Source organism: Protopterus annectens, chromosome 14.part0 (assembly GCF_019279795.1).
Source record: "Protopterus annectens isolate FY-2018-M chromosome 14.part0, PAN1.0, whole genome shotgun sequence".
Lineage (NCBI taxonomy): Eukaryota > Metazoa > Chordata > Ceratodontiformes > Protopteridae > Protopterus > Protopterus annectens.
In genome coordinates, this window is record NC_056748.1 from 356,583,488 (window position 1) to 356,610,802 (window position 27,315).

The following is a 27,315-nucleotide window of genomic DNA, read 5'->3' on the forward strand; positions in this document are numbered from 1 at the left end:
TCTCAGTTCTTGCTCCCAGAAAATATGGGGATGGATCCTTACACATATAAATTCCATATACTTCCTTACCATAAATGGATAGCTGCATGGCTTACAAATAAGACATGGCAAGTATCATACAGCAATTGGACAGGTGAAATTCTAGGTTACAGTCAGGGCATCCCACAGAACTCTGTCCTAGACCCATTAAATTGTATTTTTCAGATCTATCTTTTTATCTGAAGTGTTCTATAGTCTGTATGCAGATGACTTGAAATTGAGTAAACTGATTACGTGTTACAGCTAAGGCATATCTGCAAAAGAGCTTGTGTAAATTGACCATTTGGGACCACAGAAGAATAATATGCTGATAAATAAAACAAAAACAAAGCATATGAGAGATATACATTGAAAGGTAGATATTTAATACAGCACACAGTGATTGAAACTGTAGATTAATTTAAGGACCTGGGTATATGGGTAGAGCCAGCTTTGAGTTTTTCTAATCATATCAACCAATTGATTAATGATAGTTATAGAAGTGTAGGTTCTATAAAAAGATTTATAAAGTCTAAGAAGTCAGAAATTATGAAGTCATTGTTTGTTAGTTACATTAGACCCAGACTTGAGTATGGAATAACAATATAGCAACCTTATAAGAAAACAAGCATGGAAAGAGTACAGTGGAAATATACCAAGGGCATCCATGGATGTGAAAATTGAAGTTATTGTTAAAAACTAAAATATCTGAACTTGTACAGTGTCTCATATAGATATTTAAGAGGAGACCTTATTCAGGTATATAGGGCATTTAGAGACAACTACCTCTAGGAATATTTAGGGTTATCAGAAAGTAGTAGGGGACCATCAAGCAACCTATGCAGAAGATTCTATAATAGTGAGAAGTGTACTGACTGGTAATCTGAGAGAGCAGCTGATGCATGGAATAAACTATGAAATTACATTAAAGTAAGCACTAGTTTGGATATATTTAAGAGCAGCCTGGACACCTTTATTATGGGGACAACTGTTTTGGTATATTTGCAAGCTAGAAGGGCATTAATGCTTGTGCTTGAAATATTTTGTATGTATATATGTATGCATGTATATTCCGCGGTGGTGCAGCGGTAACGTTGTTGTCTCACAGCAAGAGGTTCTCCTGTTCGATTCTCAGCTAGTGTGGGGGGAGTGCCTTCTGTGTGGAGTCTGCATGTCCTCCCTGTGGGTCAAGTGGCGTTCCGAAAGAAATGCGTGAATGGGCGTGCCTTCATTGAAGGTTGGGCGTCGAGCTGGCAACTCGGCACCGTGAAAATCTACTGCCAATCATTATCGGACCAGAGTTCCGCTGTGGCGACCCCTAACTGGGAAAAGCTGAAAGACAACAACATATGTATGCATGTATAAATTCTGTCAGAGTCTAAAAAAATCACCTTTTCAAGCAAGCAGAATGTAAATGTTACTAAAAGATACCGTCACCTTATGACAGTCCTCACTGATCAGTCACAGCAATCCTCCATTATCAGTACTCAGTATCTTGAACTTTTACAGCTAAAGAGAAAACCCACCATATAAAAACTGACAGAGCAATGCTGCACAGTGTCCTTTTACATTTATTCCCATCTCTTTTCTCTACACCCTACTTGTTGTCCTTCTAAATATCCCAGTCATATAATCTTTCCTTTCAAATAACTCCATGAAAATAACTTTGTGTTCTCCAAACTTGTTTATCCCTAATCTTTCCCTTTCAACTCTTTTTTTGCAATGCCAGTTGTAACTTTTGTATGAAAAAGAATAATTAAATACTCTAATAGCATGATGGGTAAGAGAGACTGATAAGTTCTCTGTAAACCTTTCAGATTCTCATTACTGTACTTCATGAATGCAGTTCACTTGTATTAACATTTCTGTTTCTGTACTTTGTCTGTGTAAAAGTCATATGTTTGTTTATTTCCTTTGAACATGGGTTGAGCATGAATAAGGTCATTGTCGATCAGTTCCCTGCTAAAAATGAATAAATAAATTATGTTTTTAGCACTACTGAAAGTGCTCTTTGGAACATTAGGTGGTACGTTTGTGTTTTGTTGCTAGGTAGAATTTAGCATGAATTCAGTAGTATGTGTTATATGTAAAGAACAAACAGTCCTGTAGGAATGAATGGTGCTGGTCAACCAAAACATAATATAGAACAAAATAAAACAGCACCAAAACATGGCAGCAACCATAAAATAACACAGTTTTAATAAAAAAAGATGAGCACTTTCACACAATCAATGTGCTTCATCAGACCATGTACTGCACAAATCTAATGAAATAAATAGCAAAAACAATGTCAATTATCATTCAAATCAACCATTCAAAATGTCCATTCAATAAAATAATTACAATTCATTTAAAGAGACCTCTAGGTTTTAAAGCAGGTTTAATGGAAGTCCTCCCATTAATACCTGGAAATCTATCTGCCTTCATAGTTACGATCCATGATAGCTCATAGCTCTCTGTGTAGTTTCTGAAATCACCACCATGTTTATCATAATTTACTATCTCAATAACCCTAAAGGCAAATATATGTTCTCTACCATATTCTATATAATGTTTGGCCAAGGCATCCTTCATCCAAATTATGTATACAATACAAATGTTCCCTCATTCTCCCCATGAGGGATCTGTTGGTTTTACCTATGTAAAAACAACTACATGCCCTGCACTTGACCAAATACATCAAATTCCTGCTGTGACAATCAGCAGTCACATTGAACATATATTTCTCCTTTGTAACTGGGTGAATAAAATCTATAGATGGATCAATATACATACAAGTGTTCTACAGTATGTGTTATATGTTTTGCTTGTATTTGGTCTAGTGAAATGTATATTTGTTGAAATTATTTTACAAGGGATGAGTGGATTTAGTCATTTTCCCCAGTGTAGTACAATCTCAGAGTAATCATATATAAAACACTGGTGGCATAGGGTGTACAGGGGAGCTTTCCCCTCTTAAAAACATTGTTTTTGTTATTTTATTCTGGTTTAGGTGTGTTTGATGGATTTGCTGTAGGCTGCAGCCCAGTTAATTTGAAGTGGCATTTTCCAATGCATTATGTTTCAGTGCACCTTGACACTGATAAATTGTTCTAATTCCATGTGTGTGTGTCTGTGTGTGTATATGTATATATATATATATATATATATATATATATATATATATATATATATATATATATATATATATACACATCTTGTATCTGTACTAACATAAACAGTTTAGAAACATAAATAATAACATTAAATAAACATAAATAATAAGAGGTCTAGATAAGAATTTCAGATCTTGTACCTTAAGTTGCTCCACATCTTCCCTGCTCTGTTAACATTTTGATATATTTATTTATGTGTCTTTGTGCCACAATCACCTGCTGTGTTCCTTTCATGAAAATACAGGGAAGTCATGTTTGCATTTGTCGCAGATATCAGAATATCTACATAATAATGCAAGGGCGTAAATATAAGTGTTGCATTGCCATATTACATGCAAGTCTTTTCCTTTTGGAAATGATCTGCCCCCACTCTCCAACAACTTCACGTCAAGACCCAAGAAGCCTTTACATCCATTGAACCCTGGCTAGCAAACTCCCTGCTAATACTAAATCCTAAAAAGACCCAACTTATGCTCTTTCATCCTTCCAAAGCAGCAGCACCTACTCCCCTGTTCTCTATTTCTGCATTAGATAATACCCCTATCTCCCCGTCACACAAACCAAATTACTAGGGGTCATTATTGACAATAATATGAAATTTGACAAACACATAGCTCATACAATAACCAAAAATCAACAAAAAACTAGGTACTCTTTACAGATGTAAAAGCTTCCTAACCAACAGTAAAGTTACCCTAGCTCGGACCCATCTTCTCTCTACCTTACTGTATGCTTCTCCTGTGCTAATTAATCTAAACAAGAGCAATTTAAACACGCTATCAGTATGCTACAACAAAATAACAAAATTTGCCACAAACTCCTCCTACCACACCCACCACTGTCAGGCCCTAAAACAGCTTTCCTGGCTGGAACTCCCTAACACCTTAGCTCTAAACCAACTTCTTCTAGCTCACCAAATATTAGCACCTGGCTGACATATTCTAACTCCTTTCTCCTACCCACTATCCAACCTCCTCTTTAAAACTCCCACAGATGCATTATATATTATCACACATTACTTGTAACTACCTTGCACCTGGCTGACATATTCTAACTCCTTTCCCCTACCCACTATCTTACCTCCTCTTTAAAACTCTCACAAATGCACTATATTATCACATGTTACTTGTAACTGCCTAACACCTGGCTGACATATTCTAACTCCTTTCCCCTACCCACTATCCAACCTCCTCTTTAAAACTTGCACAGGTGCACTATATATTACCACACATTACTTGTAACTGCCTAGCACCTGGTTGACATAGTCTAACTCCTTTCCCCTACCCACTATCCAACCTCCTCTTTAAAACTCCCACAGATGCACTATATATTACCACATATTACTTGTAACTGCCTAGCACCTGGCTGACATATTCTAACTCCTTTCCCCCACCCACTATCCTACCTCCTCTTTAAAACTCCCACAGATGCACTATATATTACCACATATTACTTGTAACTGCCTAGCACCTGGATGACATATTCTAACTCCTTTCCCCTACCCACTATCCTACCTCCTCTTTAAAACTCCCACAGATGCACTATATATTACCACATATTACTTGTAACTGCCTAGCACCTGGATGACATATTCTAACTCCTTTCCCCTACCCACTATCCTACCTCCTCTTTAAAACTCCCACAGATGCACTATATATTATCACGTTACTTGTAACTGCCTAGCACCTGGCTGACATATTCTAACTCCTTTCCCCTACCCACTATCCTACCTCCCCTTTAAAACTCCCACAAATGTACTGTATATTATCAGACGTTACTTACCAACTCACTGCCACCTACTCCCCACTGTCCCGTCTATACCCACTAACTCTCCCATAGACAGTTGAAAAGCTTTCCCTTAAAATATCAGTGTACCTCATATGAACTTGTCTATATTCTCCCCCTTTTTTAGTTTTTCCTTTCTTGTCTTATCTTCAGTACATCTACAAGATTATCTCTACTAAACATACAGTATGAACAACAATCATATGTTACTACCTGCTATACTTTCAATTGTAAGTCTAAACCACTATGCCTATGTAAATATCTTATGCAATCATATATTATTATCTGCTATATTTTATAACTGTATGTGTAAACCACAATGCTCATGTAAATATCTTATGTATAGTATGTTAGCAGTTGTTCTGGAGCTTTTGTAATGTGTAATGTTAGCGCTGTTGTTCTGGGACCAGGTACATATTGTTTTAGCGTTCTGGTGCTTCCGGCTGTAAGTAAGGGGGATTCCTACTTTCCTATTGCTTTTAGTGTTTCCTGACTGGTAGTGAGGGGATTCCTAACTTTATTACTGTCTACCCTTTGTTACCTGATAATGCCACAGTAATCAAGCTAACATTTATCTATATTGCACATATTGGTAGTAAACATTCCTACTGCGTGTGATTACTTTAACCTGATATCGCCATAGTATTCCAATACTTACTTGCTCTGTGTATTTAGAACTATGGTTATTATATATACACACTACCATTATAATATTTCAATAGGATTTATACTGTTACAGGAAAGTTAAAGGATTTTATTTCTGCTTTTTTTATGCTTTTGTGCTGTAATTATAGTAGACTTTTGTACAGTACTGTATTTGTGAATGCATTTACTAAGGTCGAATAAGGAAATTTGTTCAGTTAACAGCCACATCTTTGCCATTCTGACTGTCTGTTGGTACTATCACCTGATCTGACTATTTTTTTTTTGTGGAACAGCTAATTTTTGCCTTCCACTAACACTCTGTTTACCTATAATTTTGTCTTCTTCTCTCCCTTTATTCACCCAGCACTCTACCCTGCTTGCCCTGAACTAGTGAATGAGAATCTGTCCTGCCTGAAAGCCAAGATATAAACCTTATGCTAAGGCAATTGGTCTCTACCTGAACTATAGGATAGAGCTAAACCTCTCCCTAGCCTCTAATCCAAAAGGAACCAAGAAAGTATGTGTTATAATGACTCTAGTTGTTGCTATACTTGACCTCCATAATGACATGTAACTGAGGACTGCTCCCTAGCCAGGTCAGCCAAGCTATTCTAATCCTTTCTCCCAAACCTCATCACTCTACCTACAAGTTATCTAAGCTGCTGAGTTCTGCTCCCCTCCTCTACTCCTAGACCTGAAAACACACTAGAAAAGTCTATTGTTTCTACTCTCCTTTTCCTAAGGATTTGCCCTACAAACCTATCTCAATGTTCTGATACACAAATTATCACATATTTGACTTGTACTTTTCTTTGCTCTCCCAGTCCTGGTCACTCCTCTACTCTTACAACTACTCACTCTCCTCCAGTCACATCTTCACCTTACCTCAGTAGTCAGCATTTCACTGATTGTTCCTGGGGTCCTTCTTCTTCACTGGCTCTATCCCGCTCCGTTAAGCCCTCGAATTCACTCCGCTCCCCTACCCTGCCCCCAATTCCCACCCGCCCCAGTACTCCTACATTTATTCACTCTAGCCCCACCCCTTCAATTATCACTTATCATAGAATCCCACCCCTTAAAGTGCCAGAACCTCCACACCCAAGATTCACCTATATTATCCAACCTACTCAGCTTATCATTACTCTACTTTCTACACTGCTACTATGTCACTGTTAACTACCTATCCACAATGGAAACTTTTACTTCTATCCTTATTCATACCTATTCTTTTTATACTTTATCTACTTACATTCTATGAACATCCCCACCACACAAACCTTTACTACCCAACAAAGCAAACCTGCTCAACACCCATAACTTATATTCAATCTCTTTCAAACACACCTAGTACAATAGCCTACCTATCAGCAAAATATCACAGACTAAATCACATCAAATACTATAGGCCTCAAGCCAAGAAATCTCTGTTCCTTATAGGTAAACACCTGCAACCTACACTTAGCAACCAACTCCAGACAATAATAGATGGAGATATCCAACCCAATCCTGGCCCAAACTTTACACATTCTACAGTGACCCATACAGCAACCCTCACTTCTACCCAATCCCTTATCAGACCCCCCAACTCACTATTAGTAGCCCATCTTAACATAAGAAGCATAAATAATAAGGTTGCCCAAATACACGCTCTCATAGATGTCCACTCATTTGATATCCTGTGTCTTACTGAAACTTGGCTCAAACCAACTATACAAGATAATGAATTTACTCCACCAGGATATAGCACCTTAAGACAAGATAGATTAGCTAAAAAGGGAGGTGGAATAACTATACTATACAAGTCTGGACTACAAGTAACCTCTATTGACTCTAAGCCCCCTAACTAGTAATGAAGAAATACTTATCTCCAAAATCCAACTCAATAACCATAAGTCCATATATATTATTGCTGTCTATCTTCCCCCAGGGCATAACTCTAATATCCTTGAAAATATCCTGAATTGGCTATCAACCAACTATCCCCAAGAAACTATAGTACTCGGAGACTTTAATATTAACTGGAAAAGCTGTACTTCTCAACCGCCCTCTACCCATCTTAATCTACATGGGTTTACTCAAACTGTAAGTTCCCCCACAAGGACCAATAAACACAATAACACTGAAAGTACCCTAGACTGGATACTAATAAATAGACATCAACAAAGTTATCATGTGGGGACTCTCCCTGAGGATATAAGTGACCATGCTCTCACCTTCATAATTAGAGTCAAGACTGACATCCCAAATCCAATTACCTATAGAGCAATCAGGAGTAATAAACATTTTAACCCTGATATTTTCCAAAATGAACTTAGAGCATGCAACTGGTCACCCCTCAAAAGTCTAATCCTAGAGGAAGCAGTAAGCTACTTTAATAGTAAATTCCTAAATATTCTTGACCTCCATGCTCCAAAAAGGACTATTAAAACTAGAAACAAACCTGCCCCCTGGCTCTCAAAAGAGACAAAACAAAAAATGCTACTCAGAAATAAAATCTGGAACAAATGGCGTACTACTAAAAACCAACAAGATCACATAAAGTTCAGACAGCTAAGAAGTGAGACAAAAAAAGCAATATTGTCAGATAAAAGACAGTACTACATTCAACTCCAAAATACCCAGCAAAGTAAACCCCAAAAATTCTGGGCAGGTATAAATGCTCTCTTACACCCAGGCCGTACTGTCACTCCCTCACCTGTTGGTGCTGATCAGGACAATCCAAAGCAAATTGCAAGTACTTTTAATACCTTCTTTGCTGAGACCATTCAGTCTCTTGCCAATCAACTATCTCCCAACAGCTCATCTCCTTCACCCTCCAATACCACCTTACCTCCCCCATTTCATCTCGAACCCATCCCTACATCCCTTATCCAAACCCTTTTGCAAAAACTCAAACCTACCACCACTGCAGCCGACCTCCTGCCTGCAGAATATCTACAAAAAGCAGCACATGCCATAGCCTACCCAGTTTCCATTCTGATTAACAGGACAATCTCTGAGGGTGCTATTCCTTCCATTTGGAAGATTGCACACATTATCCCCCTTCACAAGGGTAGAAATTCTAGGGAACTATCCAATTACAGACCAATTGCCATACTATCTCCTCTAGCAAAGATCATGGAGAAATGCATTCATATGCAACTGTTAAAACACCTTATAGATAACAACTTATTAGCTAATTGCCAACACGGCTTTAGGCCATTTCACAGTACTACTACTGCCCTTTTATCCTTCTCCGACTGTATAAATAAAAATCGCAATAACAACACTCTATCCTCAGCCCTTTTTATTGATCTCTCCAAAGCCTTCGACATGGTTAACCACCAACTTCTCATAAACATACTAAAAAACCTATCCCTTGATACTGTTACTGTACAATGGTTTGAATCCTACTTAGGCAATAGGCAACAAGCAGTTATGTGGGGAAACAACCTATCTCCCCATCTCCCCATTGCACTAGGTGTCCCCCAAGGCTCTATACTTGGACCACTTCTATTCTCTATTTTTATTAATGACCTGCATACTGTTATTCCTCAAGCTTCCTTAATTCAATATGCCGACGACTCCACATTTATATGCTCAGCCTCAACTCCAGCAGAGCTTCAATCTCTCACCCAAAAAGTGTTTAACACAGCTGAGGAATGGCTACATCATCAGTGTCTCATCCTAAATCCTAAAAAAACAAAACTTTTACTTTTTTCCCCCACCCACAGGGCCACATCTCTACACTTTACTGTCACATCTAACAATGGAACCATCATATCCCCCGACTCTAACACAAAACTCCTAGGAGTTCTGATTGACAATAACCTTAACTTTGAAGACCACATTAACAATACCATAAAACATTTAACAAAAAACTAGGCTCCCTATATAGAATCAAATCCTTTCTTACCCCACTAGCAAGATCTACTATTGCCCAGACCCACTTACTCTCTACCCTCCTCTATGCCTCCCCTATATATACTAACCTCTCAAAAAACAACATGAACAAATTGGCCATCTCCTACAACAATATAGCGAGATTTGCAACAGGCTCTCCATTTAGGACCCATCACTGTATTAATTATCACAATCTTGGCTGGCTAGAGTTACGCAATCTACTTCTATTTACACAATTAACATTTGTCCATAAAATCGTGTATCAGCCTAACAACACACCAATTCTTACCAACCTTATCACCCCATACTGCAACCTTAAGACCTTGCGCTCGTCTAGTAAAATACTAGTACAAATACACAAAACCTACAACAAGGCAGGGGACTCTCTGTTCTCTAATACCATAGGTAAAAACTGGAACTCTCTTCCCAGTGACTTAACCTCACTACCTTCACTAACACAATTTAAAAGCAGGCTTAAAACCTACCTCAAATCTCATTGGCTGTGCACCTGTCTGAACCCAGACTAACCTCTCATGTCTTCTTCTTACTAAGGTACTAAATCTTACTGACTGTATATTCTAACTGCCTAATGATAACCAGAAGTATATCTTCCTTTCAATTTATTGGACTCTCTTTTATATCAAAACATGACTATCTGTCTCCCTACTATGTTAATATATATATTTAGCATAAGATACTACATCAAATGTGTTTTGAACTGTACACATTTCCTTATTTTTTCCTAACTACTTACTCCAATATATTCTTTCATGTACTAAATTAGCTTAACTATATATGTTACTTCCACCTGTTAAACTTTGAATTTGTTTTTAGTTTACTTTGAGTTAAGTAAAATACTTTTCTGTACTCTCGAGGAGCTTTTCTCCCCGGGCCTCTGCTGAAAATGGATATGTATCCAGCTGGACTAGCCCGGTCAACAAATGTAAACTAAATAAATAAATAAAATAAATTTTCTCCCCGGGCCTCAACTGAAAATGGACAGCACTGTCCAATCAGACCTCCCTGGTAAACAAGTGTAAAATAAAAACAAATGTAAAATAAAAATAAATAAATAAATATTTACTTGTTTATTTTCCAGCAGAATAAATACTGAACAGAATGTTTCTATTGAGCAATGCTCTGTAATATTGCATTATTTTCTTTAACATCTGCTGTTCCCTTGTTGACCTGTCCAATAAATGACAAACAACTTCTGCTATTGAAACAACAGATCAAGTTATAACAAATAATTGCTTTTAAAAAACTTTAAAAACACATCATAACAATGCAACTTATTCACAATGAATTCACCACTGTTGCTGGTTGGTGTAAACCTGCCTGTTCCAGACAATTCCTCCCAATCAGCTAGCAGTCATATCTTTATCTGCCATTCACCTCCCCTTAGTCAAATGCTGCTATCCTGTGGGACAGAGAAAGTGTGTGGGGGGGGGGATAAGGGGGGCAAGGCCAGAAGGTGGCCACCCCTCTGCCAATAATGGGCCACTGGGATTGAAACCTTGGAATTGGAGAAGGAGGGAGGGTATCTTGAAGCTTCAAAGTAACAGTAGCCAATGCAATGCAGAAATCAAATTATGATGTAATGGAGTGGCATTTTAACCACCAATCATTGTGGATTTTTGTATTTAAATTTGTAGTTTTCAGTTGTTTGGATTAGTTCTGATGAAGTCTCTTGTGGGAGACAAAAGTACTTAACTAAGATTAAAACTTATTGAACAAAAGAAGGTGCCAAATTTTAAATTCAGAAAACTGGTTCCTGTGCTGCAGTCACTCAGAGGTATACTTCTGGTTACTGGTGTCTTGAAGCTTTCTACCAAGAGATTTACAGTTGGCCAGTCAACCAGGATCATAAACCATGTGGTCACTCCTAGTACTTACTGACTTGTACATTGGCCTCAAGGAGACAATTTAATTTACAAGGCAAACATCAATTTTCCCCTTGTCACCCCTTCCAATAAATTACAACTTTTGTTAGTGTGACCATTTATTGATAACAGATCACAGAATAACAAATAATTGTTTTTAAAAACATTTCAGACTACATCATAACTATGCATCTTATTCACACTGAGTTCACCACTGTTGCTAGCTGGTATACACCCACCTGTTCCGGACAATTCCTCCAGGAGGAATGCACAGTGCCTACCACCAGATACATTTGACCTTAAATGATTTACTTGTGGATGGTTTGATAGATTCAGATACTTTTTCTTTTTCGAAAAATGACAAACCCCAGATACCCTGTATAATTAGCATACCAAAAGTCCACAAGGATGTTTTAGATCCCCCTTGAAACCAATTGTCTCAGCAGAAGGTCCAGTCACAGCCCCCTTGGCCAGGTATATAAATGTTAAATTGAAACACATTCCTCTTAGTGATGTCCATGTCTTAAAAGACTCTTGGGACTTTCTGAAATGTATGAAACCTAACTTATTTTGTCAGCAACTTTTATTTGTAACTATTGATATAGTAGATCTATTTACGTGCATACCCCACGATGTAAGACTAGTATGGTTTGAGGATGTGGATTTATGCTGTTTTTGATTAATAAAGAGCATTTCCGATGTGTAACTCGATGAGTCTTGGTTTTGTTTTGGATTACCAGTCTTACTGGACCAGGGTTTTCCCCTTTTTGCTTTTTGTAATGAAAATCTTCTGCTACTTCTTAGATGTCCACAATCAAAGTGTAAAGTAAAAGAAAACCAATGGGACATCTTGAATCTCTGCTCCCACTTTTTAACTGACCCCAACCTTTCAGTAATATAATCACTGTCCAGTGAGTTGTAAACTTGGCTAGGCCAAGGCACCTGTCCAGCCAGCCTAAAGCTGTGACTTGAATAAGCATCGAGCTAGCTGACTGCTGCAAGGCACATCTGTTTATTAAATGATGAGTGAGCACTTCAAGGTGTCCGGCCTGCAGCAAATTTAGGTAGAATGTTTTAAACTTGGCTAATGCTCCCACATAAGCTCCCCTAGTATAGGTCACCCAGGATTTATTTAGTAGAGCTACTATCATTCTTTTTCAGTTGGCCATAATTGAGGTGGAACTGGCGTGGGAAACTACTGGGTTCCTGTTGCCATTCGTCACAATCTGGAAAGATGAAAATAGGAAAGGCTGGCAGGTACGGCATTACATTCACCAGGGACATGTTTGGAAGAGAAATTTAAATTGATTTGTAAAGTGAGAACTACAGACAACCTCATGACAGACTGCAACCTTTGAAAATGGGAGGATATTTTCTGCAGGACTGAATGGAAAACAACCTTGTGGTCTTTGAATTTGTCTTTTCAGATGAACACACACACTCAGATCAGTAAAATTTCAAGGAAGGTGATGCGTTTAACTAGTTGTTACCAAGTGGTGGACCAAGAGCAGGAAAACCATCTTGCATTCAGGTACCTCCCAATCCTGTGGCTGGGTTCTGCATCTATGTATAAGTGGAGTACCTCCCAATCCTGTGGCTGGGTTCTGCATCTATGTATAAGTGGAGTGAATCTGAGGATACCCACTCGGACTGCCAGAGGGAAGAGCCATTGTACTGGACAAAAATCACCCTCTGTAATCAGAGGTTGTCCTTGATTCTATTAGTGATATTGGTGTTTTAGTCACTCCCCCACCTCCATTTTAATAGGTTTGTCATTGACCTAGTAAATGTCCTGACAGGTGACACTGCACTGGAAGCAAAGTTGAGAAGCCCATGAAGTAACATCACCTAAATGACTCTGGCTATTTTTCTCTGAGTCCCACAGCTAGATACCTTTGTTTTCTTCCATAGTCCATGGTTGCTGATCATTAACTGATCGGTCAGCTAAATTTTGGATGGGGTCAGTTTTTAAATGTAAATAAATCACCAAAGCAGCATCTTAAATAGGCATATTATAGCTTCCATGCATGTTCTCCAGCAGGGTAAGGGATCTACACAGACGTGAAAGATCTTCCTTCTGATAGTTTTGCAAGCTTTAACTCTTTCATCAGAACCCTGGCCTCCACTAGATCTCACACCATGCTGTACACCTACTGTAGTACTTCATACAAAGATGAAGAGGAGCAAATTGAGTAATAAATGTTTCTCACCTTTGCTACATCTATCAAGACTGAAGTCTGCTCGTGAGGCAGTATGACAGGCAATGTAGATTGGCCAGCAAACATATCTCTACTTCAGCCCTGAGCAGTCAATAAAGCAACTGGTAGTATGCATTCTTACCCAAATTACTTATTTAATGCCTACTGCACTTCACCCAACTGTGTACCTAATTTCCTTTGACTTATGTTAGATGGCATGTAAACTTGCTTTAGTATGAGAGAAGCAGTTTATTTAGGGACAGTGCTTTCTTTTCAGTGGATAACAGTATATTTAACTTATATTTAATACAGAAGACATTTAAAATAGAGAATTACAGTGATACATATTCTGGTGGCTTAATATGGAAAATTTGATTATCATCACATCGGGAAACACTATCTCAAGATGATTGCACCAAGAAACTGCAAAATAGAAGACCACAATACTGAAAAATCTCAAACAATGAAACTCCTGAAAAGTGCAGACCCAGGAACAAGAGCTACCATATGCCCTTCAAGGGCGGCATGTCCAATTGCTCGAAATTGTGATCCTTATTCTTGTTTCTCAAGATGATTGCACCAAGAACTGGTAAGATAGGGGACCACAAAAATGAAAAACTTCAAACAGTGAAACTTCTGAAAGTTGCAGACCCAGGTGCAGGAGCTACTGTAGGTCTTTCAAGGGGGTCATGTCCATCTGCTGGATATTGCAGTCCTCTTACTAGATGTTGGTGCAATCATCTCTGAATATTGTTTCCTGATGTGACTGATGCATCTGCAAACTTTAACCATCGTAATGTGTATCAGTTTCAAAATCGTGTCATATAATTTAGTGAATAACATAAATCTATTATGTCTTATATAATTAACTATGTTATAAATATGTTTTAAGTTTGTATGACTAATAAATGTATGCTTACAGCTGCAGTACAACAGAACACTTCTGGTCATAATAGATTTATGTTATTCACTAAATTATATGACACGATTTTGAAACTGATACACATTACGATGGTTAAAGTTTACAGATGCATCAGTACATTTAGAGTCTATATCTATTCTTAAGTGTGTGTTTTGAGAAAGTAAATGCTTCAATAGAGTGTCATTATTTTGTCTGCTTCTCTTTACAGGAATTTTTAAAGCGAGAGTTTAGTGAAGAAAATGTTTTATTTTGGATAGCATGTGAAGAATTTAAGAAGATTCAAGATATCAAACAGGTATTTTGTTTCCATATCATATCTTGTATTACATGTTTTTTAATTACAGTCCTGGAAAAAAAATGTCAGTGGCTTTACCTGCAATCATCTTGGACACAGAGCAACTATCTCATCAGGTACTGAAGGCCAAAAAGTAGAGTAGTTAAAATGCTTGGACTCTAAAAAGGTTCATTGCTAACAAAAAGATTTGTAGGGGAATACCATTGTTCTGGCTTTTGCCATAACAGGAACATTTTCCCATCTCACAGACCTTCACATGAGTAACATAATTTCCCACAGGCCCCGCCGTACGTAGGTAGCCACAGATCAGATTCACAACAGACTGACATTCAGTCACTCACATGATCTCTTGCCTACTGCACATTTATGACACGCTTTCCAGAACTAGTCATTAGAGCTATATTGTAACATATCACAGGTTCATCCAGGCTTAATGTTGCTGCATTCATGCCTGGCAGTTGCAGAGTACCACTTCCTGTGATGTTAACCACAAAAGGAACAACAAAATTCTTTCAAGACCTACAGATCCCTTACCAAATCCACAGATATACTGCATTCTTGCATTAGTAATTATATTAATGTAGTGCTATCATTTAACTCACTAAAGCTTAAAACACCTTTTGGTACACTTCCAGTTCACACCCACAGCTCCTTATGGCATCCAGAAGTTTTTTGGGTCAATCTTCTTAAATGAAGTGACTTACCAGCTAACAACAGGCAGTATTAGAAAGGATAGGATGTTATTAATAAAATGACACTAAGATTGTTCTGCAGCAGAGAAATTAATCCTTGTTTGTCACTTATTATTCATATTTTCATCTTTACTGAGAGACTCACGGTGGTGGTGCTGCGGTAGCGTTGTTGCCTCACAGTTAGACGTTGCCCGTTCCATTCTCAGTTAGAGCGTCTTCTGTGTAGCGACATGAGTGAATGGGCGTTCCTTCGTTGAAGGTTGTGCATTAGGCCTGGCAAGCCAGTTTGTAAAAATCTACTGCCAGTCATTAGCGGACCAGAGTTCCGCTGTGGCGACCCCTAACCGGGAAAAGCCAAAAGACACAAACAAACAAACTGAGAGACTCACCTTTTATTGAGGTGTATGGTGTGAAACAGCAATTTGGGAGACAGGACAAGTCACTGAAAATGCTGGTTTATGTCACTGTACTGAAAATATTGCTAGTTCGTTAATAATTATGAAAATAAGCAATGTTTCCATATGTACTTAATAGTTCAAAAAAAAAGTGACATACAAACTGTCGCATGACATTAGGTAAAACCTTAGATGCTGTTGAAGAAAACTGCTTTAATAGTTGCACTATAAGTTGCACATCTTGAGAGATATTGTATTTCTATTATACAATTAAACATATGTTTTCTTATTTCTGTAAATATCTCCGTAATCATGCACTTCTAGAGGAATTTCTTGTTGTTATGTGAAAGCTTATATCTGGTTAACTAAAATGTTCTAACAATATATGTCTGGGTTGTATAGTTTTCAAGATATGAAAAATTTTGAAAGTTTAGAAAAAATATAATTTGGGGTTTGTGTGCATTACAATATATTTCAATATTAATGGAAAAGACTATGAATGCATTGACTATTAATGCTATGAAGAGTACTTCTTACTGATAACATTGCTATTTGTACAGTTTTAATAGCTTTTATTCTTCGCAAAATATTTACATTTGTTTATTTTATGCTTTTAAAGTTTATTTTTCAGAAAATGCTCTGGAATGCAAGATATGCATAGGCTGCTAGAGGTATTGCATTCCACACTACATAGGCATTAATGAATATCTGTCTACCCAGGGTACATCTGCCCATATGCAACATCATGTGATCAAGAAGCATGATGTTGTATCCTTTAATTGCCCAAGTTATCTACCTGGTAATGATTGTGATTTGATATTTTGCCAAGGGTTTTCATTCATCTTTTTTATAGTCAGGATTCATTTCCTCTGTTATATAACTTTTTTTCTACCACTTGTCATTTATTGCTCTACTGTATGTATATTTCCTGATCTGTGTCGTGTAACATTACTTCTTTCTCACTTTACAATGAACTACTCTAGTTATCCACTAGAAACATTGTCATCACAAATTCTTTTCTAGTGGAATCATTTTTTTAGTAATTTGTTAACTGAGTAAATACATCAGGTAGAGCACTTACTGGGTAAGTGACTTGCTCAAAGTCACACACTAGTGAACTGGAAGACGAGAGGACGAAACCCTAGACAATATCCTCAGTCCTCTGTATTTACTGTGAGACATACCTGTGAAGCAAATTCTGTGGGAAGAAAAAGCCTGGAAATTGTTATGGCTAGGCTTGTATAGGCCCTAGGGCCGATAGCTTAGTACCAATCTATGAACCAATAAGCAAGCCTTCATGTTGTAGCTCATTCCCTACATATATTACTTATCCTTCATTGTTTGTCATCTTTCTGTTTACCCCAGGCTGAAACTGAAATAGATCCAATCGTATCAATGCCCTACAGAGGCTAACAAGTTCAAAATACCCAAAATAAATGAAAATAATCAGTCTTTTTATCTTAAGTGTCTCCTAGCACAACAATGTAGGCTTCCTTATTAACTGAATATGAGTTTCTGTCAGATTATCGAATTTTCGGAAACTTGAACTTCATATGGTTGAGACTTTAAGTTAGACATTCCGAAAACACGAATTAACCAAAATCTACATTTTTGTTTTTTTATCTTTTTTTTTTTAAATTCTGAGAACCCCACATCTTCTGCAAATTATATATATCAACTCAGAGATCACACTTTACAGTGATCTTCATACAAATGCTTCAATTTTTCAGAAAATTGAATATATGGTCTCAACCATATGAAATTTGAGTTATTGAAAAACTGATCATCTGACCTAAGCACATATATAAATATATATATAAAAATGGGTCTACTTTCATTTACTGAAAGTATACCTGTTCGAATGCTAAAAACCCAAACTCACATCAGTGAACGTGCAGTATTCCAAAAATGCACTTTCACGAAACACAGATAATTGAAATGGAAAAATAATTTGCAGGAGGGCAAGCTCCCCCTGCACCCCTTGCTAATTATATATACCAACTCCAAGATCACTCTACAGTGGGGGAAAGGGTACATTTCCTTATCATCACTGTACCACAACCTATACCTAAAAGCCCCAACTGCCCGAAACCTTACACTCCATTACAATTGTAAAAAACAAGAAAACACACCTCGTCTCTACTTCCAAACCTGTAATGACCAAACAGAATTCACTTATCCGTGTTTCGCGAAAGTCTGTTTTCAGAAAATTGCACTTTCGCTGATATAAGTTTGAGTTTTTAGCATTCTAAGAGTTGTACTTTCGATAAATGAATGTAGACCTGGATATAAATATATACACACACACACACACACACACATATATATATATATATATATATATATATATATATATATATACACACACACACACACACACACACACACATATATATATATATATATATATATATATATATATATATATATATATATATATATGCAAATCCAGAGAAACACCAAGTAACAAAAAGCATGGAAAATGGAGCAGGATACAGAAAAAGTTAAATTTATTAAGCGCTTTCGTCAAATATTAGGATTGACTTCTTCAGAATACCAGACAGTCGGATAGACCATCCTTTTATACATCAAACAATTAAATCATTAGTTAAATAAAGTTAAATTAAATAATTAGGCATTGAAATGCTTAAAGAAATAGACTCCCATAGTTTGTAGTTGTCCAAATGGAGAAGGGTGTTCAAGTATGTGGGTTTCCTGAAGATGTTTGAATAAAACTGATTGTTCTCCAAATCCTTGGAAATCTGTATATCAGGGTAACTGATGGATTCCATGTGAGTTACCATGGTAAACTCCAAGAAAAGTAGTACTGGAGTTGAGAAACAGTAGGAATTCAGACAACTGCTCCTGGTCCCCCCTCCAGAAAATAAGGATGTCATCTAGGTACCGCCCGTAAAAAGAACAGTATGTCATCCATTCAGATGTGACAATTCCCATTGTGTCAGGACAATATTAGCAAAAACTGGTGCACAAGTTGCCCCCATAGCTATACCTGATTTTTGCTTAAAAAGATGTCCCTCAAATATCAGGAAACTATTTTCCAAGACTAGTTCCATTAAAGTCCTAAGTGTAAGAATCCTGGTATGGGAGAATGTAGTCTGTTGGCACAAAAAATCGTAAAACAATTCAATGCCTTCCGAATGCGGGATGACATTGAATAAATCTTTGATGTCAATGGTTATAAAAATGATGTTGCTGTCAAAAAATTCTTGCTTGATTTTTTAAGACAGTCCCAGGAGTCTTTAATAATGTGAGAAAATGAACTCAGAAACAGATTTTAAATTATGATCCAAAAATTTGGCAGTACTAATAATCTTTGAGCCTTTCGCATCCACTATGGGCCTTAATGGTGGGTGGGAGATATTCTTGTGGATTTTTGAGATCGCAAATATAGTTGGGATCCGGGGATGTTTCTGTGTGCAAAAAACAGTTCTTTTTCAGATATCTGATTTTTAAAAAATAAGTCAGAAAGCACCATATCTACATGACTATATGCAATGTTTAACTCATTGCATGATATTTGTGCATATCCATCTCCAAGAAGATGTTCTAGCATACAGTCTATGTACCTTTCTTGGTCCATGACTACCAAACCACCCCCCTTGTCAGGTTTCATGACTCTAACCTGTCTATTGTTGGGAATGCTGTCTAGAAGGATGGTCTCCTCCTTAGTTAAATTGGACAGTTTACTGTTGTCTTTTATCCTGTTTAAGTCCCTGATTTCCTTTGTGCAAATGCCTTGGAACAGTTGTAAAGTGGGATGCAATGGGGGATGGTATATACTTGTTTTCTTGCATCCAACTGGTAAATTATGACTGTTCCCAATTTCACTTACATTGACACTCAGGTTCAGTTTTCTAGTATAAAGCATGACGTCTAAAAGTGTTTTTTCCATATTAAATTTCTTGTAGGGTACAAAATTTAACCCTTTCTGAAACAGGTTCGCCCAGTCTTTTGTAACTTCTATGTTACTTAAGTTATACATTTTAAAGTCCTGGTGGTCATTGGATATAATAGAAATCTCACTGTTGCTGTCTAAAACTTGCCCTGTCTGGTCTGTTGCCAGTTCACCCGTCTCCCTCTCCCCATCCCAGAAAAATTCTGGGGTAGATGGTGTTGGTCCCCCTGGTAACCCACACTGGATTGTCTCCTGTGGGTGTAACCTTGTTTCTGGATCCTCTCCAATCTCCTTAGGGGTTGACCTAAAGGGATGGGACCTGGGTGGTTGTCCTCATTGGGTTGCAAATCGTCAGTTAGTTCATCAAAAACATCATTATTAATATTACTATAAATTTGTACATTGTTAGTGTTTCCACTAGAGACTAATGGGTAGGCCACACCTGCTTCATAGTCCTTGGCATCTCTATCTATATTTTTGCTCTTTTTAATCTTAATTTTCTCAACAATCTTATCTAAGTTAAAAAAACACAGCATTGCACTCCTTGTGCTTGTTACAAAAATCAATATAATTTTTTAACAAAGCATCTAATTTACTAACAGAGTTTTGCAACATTTCAAATTTCTTGTCATTGTTCCTTATTAAAACCTGTAGTAACTCGCATCCTTGTCGATTAAATAATGTGACCAAGTCTTTAGCATTCTAAGAGGTGTACTTTCGATAATTGAATGTAGACCTGCATATAAATATATATATATATATATATATATATATATATATATATATATATATATATATAAATATATATATATATATTATATGGACAAACTGCCTGTATGGAAAGTCTTAATCTTCTCTTCATGTGTTCTGCCTCTTCCTTTTATCTAGCGGATCCACAAATCTAATTGCTTCCCCGTTATTTATTACTAAGATCCTTGTTAACCCAGTGTTTACTCATCTTTCTTAGTGCTATACTTTTGTTATCAGTTTATATTTTCTTGATTTGTTATCTCACCATCAGAAGCTTGTGGATGCATGCTAGTTTTAGCTACACAATCAGAAGCTTGTGGATGCATGCTAGTTTTAGCTACACAATCAGAAGCTTGTGGATGCATGCTAGTTTATTTAGCTACTTCATGCATGCACCACAGATTCTCGCTGTTTGAGTGTTGTGTTAATACATCTGCTTTCTGGAAATATATTACTTTGTCCGTACCTACCATCCACGGATCCAAGTTGTGCAAGCTTGTGTTTTTTGTTCCTTCATCTGAGAATTCACCTTAGCTAAATTTCAAACCCATGCTACAGTAAGAAAACTTCAGTTAAGTCTCTTGAATTTGTTTTATTTCTAGAATAAAGACGTCTGCATAAATGTCTACTGCATTTCTTCAGGTGCTCTTAATACCTGAAATCTATCTTTGAATTCAAATTCCAGATACAGTCATTAGTGTCCAAGGCTATTTCCTTTTTCAATTAGCTGAAGCTGTCAAGATATGAAACAGCACTAACCATGATAGACAGTCATAACTCCACTGGTCCTGGTTCATACTTGTAGATCTTGGTGACCTCCAGTCAGACTGTCTATATATTACTTAATATAAGGCATGTTGTTGACGTATCCATCATAACTTCTCTTATATTAGAACCAAGGCATGGTATTCTTTTTAGAACTCTGGTGTTGGGGAGTTGCAAGCCTTTCACCCTGTTATGCATACGTTTGTAGGTTTATAGGTAAGTACTAGGCTAGCTGTCCTTGTGGGCCATTTAAAGCCTCGCCACATTCCCTCAAGGATGAGAATCAAGCCCTGTTCCTTGCATTTGTGAGGTAAATACATTAACCATTATGCCTAGGTTAGGAAGTATAATGTCTACATGAATTAAGAACTTGCTTTGTAAATAGATGTAGAAAGTGATAACAGGTGTTTTTATGACACTGGAGAGGTGGAGGGCCTGTCATATGTGAAGTTCCACAGGGATCATTTCTGGTGCTGCTTAAAATTCAAATATTAGAAGTGATCTAATGCAAGTAATGAGAGACTCTGCAGAAAGTTTTAAGGTAGTAACAGTGAGATGGATGAGGAAGATAAGGTAAACATCCAGAGGGATATAGATTCTGTTATGTGATGATATTACTTCATAGGGGAGCAGTGCATTAGTAACAGTACTAGTTAGTTATTCAGTCAAATGGGATCCATCCACTTATGTTGTACTAACCAGTTTAAAAAAGTGGGAGGCATGGCATGTCTACTACTAGTTGTTTGGCTTTATGGGCCTGAATGTACCAGAGAAGTCTTAAAAAGTAGAAAGTCGTGGGCATTCAAAAGCCATGTAGCTGAAACACTGGTATGTCTTTATATATATTTTGTATATATCTCATGGGCCTCAACTATGTGAGGTTGTCCATTTTATGGAATGGTTTGTCTGAGTGACTTTTTAACCTTTGGTGTATATGTATATGTATATATATATATATATATATATATATATATATATATATATATATATATATATATATATATATGTATGTATATGTATGTATATGTACAGATATATCTACATCTATACCTATGTCTCACTATCCATATAAGTGTGTGTGTGTGCGTGTGTGTGTGTGTGTGTGTGTGTGTGTGTGTGTGTGTGTGTGTGTGTGTGTGTGTGTGTGTGTGATAGCCTTATAGTCTGCAATAGGAACTTGTCCTTTCTCCACTGTTATACAGTCTTGAAACTGGTTGCAGGGGAACTGTAGATGCTAAAATGTTTTAGCTTGTTTTTTTCCAGTGTTCTGAAATTCATTATATTTGTTTGATCATTTTGTGGTCATACTTTTGAAATTTCAACCACTTGACATAATCCCATATACCCATATATATACATAGATCATATGACAATCTAGCTTGCTTTTGGGAGTTGGAAGGAAGCTCACAAAACACAGAAACCACATTGACAGGAGGTTAGATTTGAACCTCTGATCCTAGAACTCTGAGGCAGTGGTGTTAGCACTGAGATACTATGTTGCCAGGCATCATTCTTTTCAGCTGAATCTAGAATCTCTGCTGTTCCGTGATTATCCGTCCACATATTAGTGTGTAAAAAGAGGGAACAATGACTAAAAAAATAAATAAATAAGCAGGAGTGTTTTATGCTGTTATGGGAAAATATGAGGAAGCACATTTAATTAAGCAGAGATAGACCAAAATTAACTAGATCCAATCCAGGAGTCTGTAAATGAATATGTAAATTTACACTGGACTGTTTTCATTTTGATGTGCAATCTGCCACCCCTAACAAATGCTTTAATAAATATAAGGCTTGACTGCCCTAAGTTAAAAAGTATTTTTATACTGATTAGAAATGTAAACAAATCTTTATAAAGAAATGTTTTCAGTGAAATATTATTACTGTTATAGTGTAATCATACAAATCATTGATTGTTGCAGATGTGCATATGTTTTACAGAGCTGCATAAGAGAATTTGTAATAAAGAAAACAGACTTTTCTTAAGAAATTAGTTTCTATTGGTTTCACTGGAAAGTACACCATTTATTGAGTATTGTCACAGCTTTTATATTTATTGCTTGGAAATAGTTGTCATGCTGATTGTTATCACAGTGACTCATCTATTTTTTATGTCACTATGGCAGTTTTTGCACAAGTTCATGCTGTGAAGGACTTATATGGTGTTCTCTGTTTCTATTTTAATATTTTTTAGACTTTAATTTGTGTTCCTGCAGTATATGCCTTACTAATCTGAAAATGACTCAGGTATTAAAGGCGTTGTTAAGGTAGAGTACATGACAACATGACACAAACAAATCCAAGGTAGTGTTCATAAAATGACAAATGTACGAATTGCTAAGCTGCATCCAAGCTTTATAATACAGCTATTTATTGTACACCCCCCCCCAAAATCAAATTAAATTCTGTTGAAAAATGCTGTCATACACTAACTATATTAATGCACTTCAGGTACTGGTTGTGAGCTAAGCACTTACTTAGATGCAGAATGGCATCTGGCCGTAAGCATGAAGCCTTGCCTATTGTGTATTTGTACAACAGCCCTATTGTGACTTAATGCATGTATAACATAATAAAACTGCACATGTTAATTTGGGGGATATTATATCTCCTGCAGCATATAGTGTTTGCTTGCATTGCTAAACTTTTTTATCTAATTATCATACATATATTAAATGATTTATTAAAGTTTGTGTGATCTGACACTACCATACTATAATTATCCTAGCATGTAGCTATACTTAAAATACAGTTAATATAATATATATGTTAACTAGTTCCCCTTGCCTGCACTCTAGCTTTTATTTATCACAAAGGCAGTGTATTAAATAGTGTTTTATAGAAAAGACAACTTATAGTGTATGTGGTTTAGCTGTTTTTCTTTATTGCAAGGTCATGCAGGTTTTGCATCTGTTTAGAGGGTTTGCACTGGTGACAGCATACAGAATCTACCAAATCTTACAGTATGTATAAGTACTTAAAAATAGTACATTGAGAGGACTTCTGTAGTGGGCCTTTCCAGTGGGTTGACTTTCTTTCCTACTTGCACTACATCCAGCAAAAATGTGTGCTTCTCTGTTTTCTAGGAGTCACAGCCACTGAAACTCACATCAGTGCATCTCTGCCTGGGTTATGGATCATTCCCACTGCTAGACTCTATTTCTTTCTCATAGCTGATCACTCCAATACTTCATTCTTATTTCTTCCATCTATTTATAGCATGAGGATGCCTATGTGGGATTGTTTTTGACAAGACAAGTCCCAAGTCTTCTAGATCCAGTTTGGTCATTAGATTAAAAAAAAAAAAATCACTGGCTTTGCTATCATTATTTGTAGGGATGTTATAGTTACCAGTTAATAGTTGAGGTCCACAGGACATGATTCCACCTTTTCAGGAATATTTGTTTTCTGTATGTTGGATACTCACTTTGAGTAACAGGACAACACCTTCAGCAGATTGTAATTTGCCCTGCATTGGTTCTGCAAGAGCTGGGCACTCAGTTCATGTTGGCCTCACTAATGTCTATTCCTGGCACTTATTGCCCACCAGTGTTTTCATCTCTGCTTGGTTTTCAGTCCTGTTCAGCTACAGAATGATAAACATGGTCTTTATATCTTTTACAAAATGTTTTATGGGAAGTTTGTATTTATTTATTTATTTTTCCTTGTAATTTCTGGAGGTAGGATACAAGGATTCAAAAGCAAAGTATATCTGGATCAAAAATCCTACTACATAGCAGAGGATCTGGGGAATGTTTAAATGTTCTGTAGTACACTGTATGAATTAATGAAAGAAGGTTGCTTGTAAATGAAATATTCTCCTTTACTGTTAGCCAAAAGATTTTTGCACACTGAAAAACCATTAAGTTAAATGATCCACGGGTGTTTTTCTTGGGTCATCAAAGGATGGATACGCATTTTGTAACATTCATCAGTGACTGTTGCAAACTCTGCTTTAGGTGATTCTTGGCAGAAAGTAATTTGGTAGCCTAATTTATCATTACAGGGTTATCCTGGAAATAGTTCAGCTGGACTTTCCAAAGGTAATAAAGTCTGAGATTTTTAATATCTGTTATCTCTGTTGCTGACTCATTTTAGAATGCTATAAGGCTAGATGGTACCAACATGTAAAGAAAGCTAGAATAAGCCATGGCACATGACTGGCTTTCCATTAGCACACATGTACAGAAATCTGAGAATTGGTCTTGAGATGCATTTTTCCTCATCTAGTATGTCATATGAGCAATACAGCTAGCCTAAAGAAGGGCAACAAAGGTAATGTTTTGTGCCTTTTCAATAAATGTAATGATTCCAGGATGCTACTTGACAAAGTAAGGGCTGTCTGTAAGAATTAGAAATGTTAGGCACTGTGGTGCCTTAGCTGTTATATTCTGTGGGTCTTTCTATAAAAATATGACATCTTGCACCCCACATTTGGGCATAGGGGATCAGAACTCTTTGCACTATTTTTTATGTTATTTTAGTAAATGAGATCCTGACCTAGTTTTAAAACAACTTAAGCTACTCAGAACTGTAAAAAATGCCAGATCAGCCAAGACACACATTTGTATTCATATTTCAAGGCTCATATAGCATATCTATGGGTCTACCCACAACCTCCTGCTGCTTTCCAGTCTGCCCCTCTCTCTCTCTCTCTTGTTATGTTTTTTACAGTTTCTTACCTTACCTAATGTTAACCTTTCTCCACACTCTCTACAAACTTGTCTTTCTTCATATTTTTCCTCTCTTCACTCCTTTTGAGTACTGTCCCACTTTCTTCAGTCCCCAGACCTGCATTTCTATTATTTCACATAACATGTATCTGTTTATTCGGATGCTCTGTACTGTCTGCTCAGGAAAACAGACCTCTTACTCTTTCTTCTCCTTCCTTCCTTACCCTGCCTTTCCTCCTTTGTATCACAGCATGAAAGCTTAAGCTGGACTTGCCCATCGCAGCAGTGTTTCTGTATTAATGCCAGGCACCTTCTCTGTAAAATTAAGATTTACTGGTTCTTTTATTTTTTTTTCAGACATCATCAGCATGTTTCCTTTAAGGCTGTCTTGTAGGATTCTTCATTCCCCAAATGACCTGTCTAGTGATCAACATCCTTAGAAATAATATAATCATAATGGTGTTACCAATGTTCTTCCCAGTCTCAAGTAACTGTTTACAGCATCACTTTCAAATGATCTTTACTTGCGTCCCTTTTACTTTGCAAAATGTTTCCTGTTATTTTCACTCTATTTCCTGTGAGTTCATTAAATGTTACTGAGTAACATGAGATTGGAACATCAGCCTGTACTCCCTGAGGTAATTGTAGCAATGTGTCATTCATTAACTGTTACTGAGTAACATGAGATTGGAACTTCAGCCTGTACTTCGTGAGGTAATTGTAGCAATGTGTCGTTCATTAACTGCTACTGAGTAACATGAGATTGGAACCTCAGCCTATACTTCGTGAGGTAATTGTAGCAGTGTGTCGTTCATTAACTGTTACTGAGTAACATGAGATTGGAACATCAGCCTGTACTTCGTGAGGTAATTATAGCAATGTGTCGTTCATTCAATGTTACTGAGTAACCTGAGATTGGAACATCAGCCTATACTTCATGAAGTAATTGTAGCAATGTGTCGTTCATTCAATGTTACTGAGTAACCTGAGATTGGAACATCAGCCTATACTTCGTGAAGTAATTGTAGCAATGTGTCGTTCATTAAATGTTACTGAGTAACCTGAGATTGGAACATCAGCCTGTACTTCGTGAGGTAGTTGTAGCAATGTATCGTTCATTAAATGTTACTGAGTAACCTGAGATTGGAACATCAGCCTATACTTCATGAAGTAATTGTAGCAATGTGTCGTTCATTCAATGTTACTGAGTAACCTGAGATTGGAACATCAGCCTATACTTCGTGAAGTAATTGTAGCAATGTGTCGTTCATTAAATGTTACTGAGTAACCTGAGATTGGAACATCAGCCTGTACTTCGTGAGGTAGTTGTAGCAATGTGTC

At 37.0% G+C, this 27,315-nt stretch overlaps 1 protein-coding gene across 1 annotated transcript in view; it reads left to right on the forward strand.

Moving 5' to 3' along the window:
* The window catches only part of RGS10 (regulator of G protein signaling 10), a 463,550-nt gene that overhangs the window by 240,330 nt on the left and 195,905 nt on the right, over positions 1–27,315 (forward strand). The window contains exon 3 of the mRNA XM_044056078.1: positions 14,697–14,783. Within this exon, the coding sequence (XP_043912013.1) occupies positions 14,697–14,783 (87 nt within the window). The remainder of the gene's footprint in view (positions 1–14,696; positions 14,784–27,315) is intronic.